The sequence below is a fragment of the Rhincodon typus genome, chromosome 11 (assembly GCF_021869965.1).
Source record: "Rhincodon typus isolate 14 chromosome 11, sRhiTyp1.1, whole genome shotgun sequence".
In the NCBI taxonomy this organism is placed as follows: domain Eukaryota; kingdom Metazoa; phylum Chordata; class Chondrichthyes; order Orectolobiformes; family Rhincodontidae; genus Rhincodon; species Rhincodon typus.
The window spans coordinates 58,396,510-58,402,207 of record NC_063342.1 but is presented as its reverse complement, the minus strand read 5'-3'; the positions used below and the strand labels follow the sequence as shown (position 1 = coordinate 58,402,207).

Here is a 5,698-nt window from a genome sequence, read left to right as displayed (position 1 = left end):
CACACTTTTGACCTTATGACAGGGTGTCATCATTGATGAAACAGCTGAAGATAGTTGAGCCTAGAGCACTACCATGAGAAACTCCTGTTGCAATATCCTGATACTGAGAGGAATGACTTCCAGTATCTACAAACTTTCTCCCTTCTGCTTAGAATGACTCTAATTTTCCCAGTAATTCCTATTGATTTCAGTTTTGCTAGGGCTCCTTACTGCCATACTTGATCAAATACCATCCTGATATCAACAGCCATCACTTTCACCTTCTCTCAACCTTTATCCAAGTTTATAATGAGGGCAGGAGCTGATTGACTATGGCAGTACCCAAACTAGCTTGTGTGCAGATTCTTGCCAAGCGAGTACTGCTTGACAGCACAGATGAAGACACCTTTCATCACTTTACTGATGAGCAAGAGTAGGTGGATGGGGGCAGTAAATGTCTTGCCTACCTGACCTCCAGCCAGAATGCAGCATTTCTACTGGAGTCGAGTGAAGACTAGAAGGAATCTACCTGGATAAGACCCCAAATGTGAAATTTCACTTACAAGAAACTCGGGCTGTATTTGTTATCATTGAGCTAATTAACACTGGCGTGTCAGTTTGGTTTATATGTTTCAGTCTCTGTGGAGTGGGATTTCTGAGACAAGTCTGACACCTGAGTATATTCTGTTAATTCAGTGGAAATCAGATTCTTCCCCAGTACATTTCAATTATCTCCTATCCTCATGGGTATCTTTTCTAATTCAATGAAATAATTTTAACTTTGTACTGGTTCCAGTCAAACAGCCGTTGGTGGTTGCCATGGTGCCATAACAGATCCTGCGGGGCGGGCTGTGTTTGAGCGCATTGGTCTCTGGGAGTAGTAGTTATTAACTCGTCTCCGCCGTTGGGTTCCGGAAGTGGAGAACTACAATGTCCAGCATTATGAGCGCGGCCCAGTGCCGGCCATCTTGGTGTAGGAGCTGGACATGGAGCCCGGCAGTTCAGAGCTTTTCGATGGAAGAGACTCACTAACAATAAACGTGGATCTAAGGTAATTTTCTCCTTTTAGTGACACGCTTGGTGTAAACTCTCTTTTTTTACGCACTGTCTCTGCAGTCAGCTTTCCCAGCCAGTGATACCTCAAGGGCATTAATGTATTTTCTTTCTGGCCCTGCTCATCTGCTGTCTCTTTCTCTGGGTGTTTCCCCTCAGGCTCAGTTTACTCTCGCAAGTGGGTGTAAAATATCCCATGGCACAATCCTCTAAAAGTGCAGTATCATTCTCCCTAGTGTCCTGACCAATATTTATTCCTCAACCACAAACAAACCGTTTATTTCAATGATAACAAAGTGTGGAGCTGGATGAACACAGCAGGCCAGGCAGCATCAGAAGAGCAGGAAAGCTGATGTTTCGGGCCTGGACCCTTCTTCAGAAATGGGGGAGGGGAAGGGGATTCTGAAATAAATAGAGAGGGGGAGGCAGATTGGTGGAGAGAAGACGGGGATGCAGCCAGTAAAGGTGAGTGTAGGTAGGGGTTTGGGATGGGGGTTGATCAGTTGGGAGGGAGGGAGGGAGGGAGGGAGGGGTGGGTGGGAAGACGGACAGGTCAAGGAGGCGGAGATGAGGCTAGTAGGTAGGAAGTTGGGATGGGGGGGTGTTGGCCAGTGAGGTGGGAGGAGCGGATGGGTGGGAGAAAAAATGGACAGGTCAAGGAGGCAGGGACCAGAGAGGGTGCTGGTATTGGGATGAGGTCAAGGTCGGGTTTGGGGAGATTTTGAAGCTTGCAAAGTCCACATTGAGACCATTGGGTCGTAGGGTTCCCAAGTGGAATGTGAGGTGCTGTTCCTCCAGTTTTTGGGTGGCATCGTTGTGGCACTGGAGGAGGCCCAGGATGGACATGTCGTCCAAGGAGTGGGAGGGGGAGTTGAAGTGGTTCGCGACTGGGAGGTGTTGTCGTTTGTCATGAACCAAGCGTTGGTGCTCCACAAAGCAGTTTCCAAGCCTCTGCTTGGTTTTCCCAATGTAGAGGAGGCCACATTGGGAGCAGCGGATACAATATACCACATTAGTGGATGTGCAGGAGAACATCTGTTTAAAGTGGAAGGTTTTCTCGGGGCCTGGGATGGAGGTGAGGGGGGAGGTGTAATACCTCCTGCGGTTGCAGGGAAAGGTGCCAGGGGTGGTGGGGCTACTGGGGAGTGTGGAGTGGACAAGGGAGTCGTGGAGAGAGCGGTCCCTCCGGAAGGCAGATAAGTTGGGGAGGGAAATATATCCTCGGTAGTGGGATCAGATTGCAGGTGGCGGAGAATGATGCGTTGAATCCGGAGGTTGATGGAGTGATACGTGAGGACAAGGGGAATTCTGTCTTTGTTGTTATTGCGGGGAGGGGTTGTGAGGGCTGAGGTGCGGGAAACGCAAGAGATGTGGTCGAGGGCGTTTTCGACCACTGTGGCGGGATGGAAATTGCAGTCCTTGAAAAACGAGGACATCTTGAATGTCTGGGAGTGGAACGCCTCACCTTGGAAGCAGATGCGGCGGAGGCAAAGGAATTGGGAATGGGGATAGCATTCTTGCAGGAAGGTGGGTGAGAGGAGGTGTAGTCTAGGTAGCTGTGGGAGTCAGTGGGCTTGAAATAGATATCAGTTTCCAGGTGGTTACCAGAGATGGAGACAGAGAAGTCCAGGAAGGAGAGAGAGATATCAGAGATGGTCCAGGTGAACTTAAGGTTGGGGTGGAAGCTGTTAGTAAAGTTGATGAACTGTTCGAGCTCCTCACGGGAGCACGAGGCAGTGCCGATACAGTCATCGATGTAACGGAGGAAGAGGTGGGGGATAGTGCCAGTGTAGCTGCGGAAGAGGAACTGTTTCACGTATCCTACAAAGAGGCAGGCATAGTTTGGACCCATGCGGGTACCCATGGCCACCGCTTTCGTCTTTAGGAAGTGGGAGGAGTTGAAGGAGAAGTTGTTAAGGGTAAGGACGAGTTTGGTTCGGCGGATAAGGGTGTCGGTAGAGGGGGACTGGTCGGGCCTGCGGGAGAGAAAGAAGCGGAGGGCTTTTAGACCATTTGCATGGGGAATGCAAGTATATAGGGACTGGACGTCCATGGTGAATTTCAATTTCAATTTATTTCAATGATGTTTGCAGGACCTATCTACAATTAATTGTGTTTCATGCAGTGTTTAAATCGAAAGTATTTCATTTGCTGGCAAGTGTCTTCGGACATTTTGAGGTTTTGGATACAGCATATGAGTGCAAGTCCCTCTTTATTTTCACTCTGCCTGTCAAAAACATATTTCCTGTTTTGTTAGCCCTCTTTTTCCCTTTCTCACCATTGCTTTTCCCATCTCATCTGCAGATATTTGGAAGCAGACTTAGGATTCTGACCACGTGTACCTATAGAAACCACATCACCCTTACCTCGATATGAGGAAGAATGTGGCTGTGGAGATTACTGGGGAGCCGAGGTTCCCTGAGCTCCCAACTGACCAACCCCCATCCCAACTCCCTACCTACCCTCACCTTTACTAGCTTCATCCCCGTCTCCTTGACCTGTCTGTCTTCTCTCCACCTATCTGCCTCCCCCGCTCTATTTATTTCAGAATCCCCTTCCCCTCCCCCATTTCTGAAAAACGGTCCAGGCCCGAAACGTCAGCTTTCCTGCACTTCTGATGCTGCCTGGCCTGCTGTGATCATCCAGCTCCACACCTTATTATCATTGAAATATCAAAATGATAAACTGTTTTGCGCTGGTGGAATTACTGGCCAAATTTAAGTGATTCACCAAAACAAAAATACCGTTAAAATATAAATTTATTTATAAACAATTGGGATAACACTCCACGAGAAATTCATTTATGTAGTGCAAGACTAATATAAGTTCCTAGGCACATCACAAACGCTAAGGCAGAGAGAGAAAGCTAATGCTGTGTAACAAAGCAATGTACGTGAAACTTAATCAAAAAATGATATTGAGGGAGATTTTGAAAGAAGGAACAAAGTGGAAAACGTGAAGGATTAAGGGAAGCTGTTGAATACAATGCAATAACCTGTGATGTAAAGCAAACGGGATACACAAGCTAAAGCCAAGAATGAGAGTTGTATTAGGGGATATGGCTTGGAGGAATTTGCAGGAATGAGATTGGGCAAGCAGTAGTAGGTTTAATTTGATTCCATTTGAGGATAAACAGCTAGTTCAGGTTAGTGAAAATCAGAATAATGGAAAAGAGATCCAGATACAAGTGCTTTACTTTACTTTTGACAAGTTAAAGCTTTTGAATTAAGCAAGCAAGAAGCAAACAAATCACATTCAGGGATTAATGAAATATAGATAATGGTTTTAGACTCAGAGACCAAGAACCTTGTGCAGGTGGTAATAACTGGCCTTGGTTCTGAATAAGATCTATAGCTTGGGAGGGTTCATGAAGGAGGGGGTGTGGGGAGGCAGATCTCAGTGGCAGGTGCATAGATTTATTTTGGAGATCTTGTTGCACTTGCTTGGATAAGTGCAGCTCCAATAACACTCAAAGTTTGACACCATCCAGGACAAAGCAGACGACTTGACTGGCTTCACGTCCACAAATATTCTCTGATTCTACCACCACTGCGCTGTAGCAGCAGTGTGTATCACCTACAAGATGCACCGCAGAACACTGTTGAAATCTGCTTGGACATCACTTTCCAAACCCACAGTTGCTACCATCTTGAAAGGCAAAAGTGGTAGATGCATGGAATCATCACCACCAGCAAGTTCCCTTCCCAGCCACTCACCGTCGTGATTTAGAAATATATTGCTGTTCACTGGTCAAAATCCTCGGAACTTTCCCCAATGGTGTTATGGGTTGACCTATACCAATGGACTGCAACGCTTCAAAAAGGCAGCTCAAAATCATTTTCTCAAGCGTAATTAGAGATGGGCAATAAATGCTGGCCACATGCTTCTATCCTGTTAATAAATAATTAACAATAAATGACTCGTTAATATTCTTTTGATATCCCTGACTTTCAGTTGCACGATACTATCGCTTTTCAAAGATGTTGTTGTTAGTACGACTGTACAGACTATATATGGGATTACAAAAAGGTAGGGCAGGTATTACTTGAAAACTTAAACAAGCAATCTTATTCTGGACCACTTTGTGAAAATCTATGATTAACATAGATTTCCTGACATATTTTCAAAGTTGTAGACCAAAAAAGTCACTAATACACCAGAATCATAATATTCTCTGAGACACTTTTTCCCACTTTGGTTGACATTGCCAATCAAGTTTTGCTAAATTAGAAAGAAAAGCCGCAGTGCTGTTTGGCCTGGTAACAGTAGTGGTAAAACTACAATTTACTTTGCAACTAAATTAATTCACAGATGCCAGATCATCTTTCAAATGGACACTTGAAAGGACAACTATTACCATGGGTTAAAATTAAAATATTCAATTATAATTTACAATGAATTCTATTACTTGGAGGACACAGATGAACATAGTCTTCTCAACGTAATAATAATGAAAACTGCATGATTGGAATTGCTCGAAGAGTATGGGGGAATTTACCCAGTTGAAATATCTTTATTCAGCTACATGGATTCCAGCCTGCCAGGAGGTTCATGACTGAAAGAGTGTAATTAAATGAACAAAAACAAAGTTGCTGGAAAAGCTCAGCAGGTCTGGCAGCATCTGTGAAGGAAAAAACAGAGTTAACGTTTCAGGTCCAGTGACCCT

The 5,698-nt window shown here is 45.2% G+C and overlaps 1 protein-coding gene across 1 annotated transcript in view; it reads left to right on the top strand.

Moving 5' to 3' along the window:
- Positions 1–311: 311 nt before the first annotated feature.
- The window catches only part of zdhhc23b (zinc finger DHHC-type palmitoyltransferase 23b), a 40,796-nt gene continuing 35,409 nt past the window's right edge, over positions 312–5,698 (top strand). The window contains exon 1 of the mRNA XM_048602519.1: positions 312–412. Within this exon, the coding sequence (XP_048458476.1) occupies positions 312–412 (101 nt within the window). The remainder of the gene's footprint in view (positions 413–5,698) is intronic.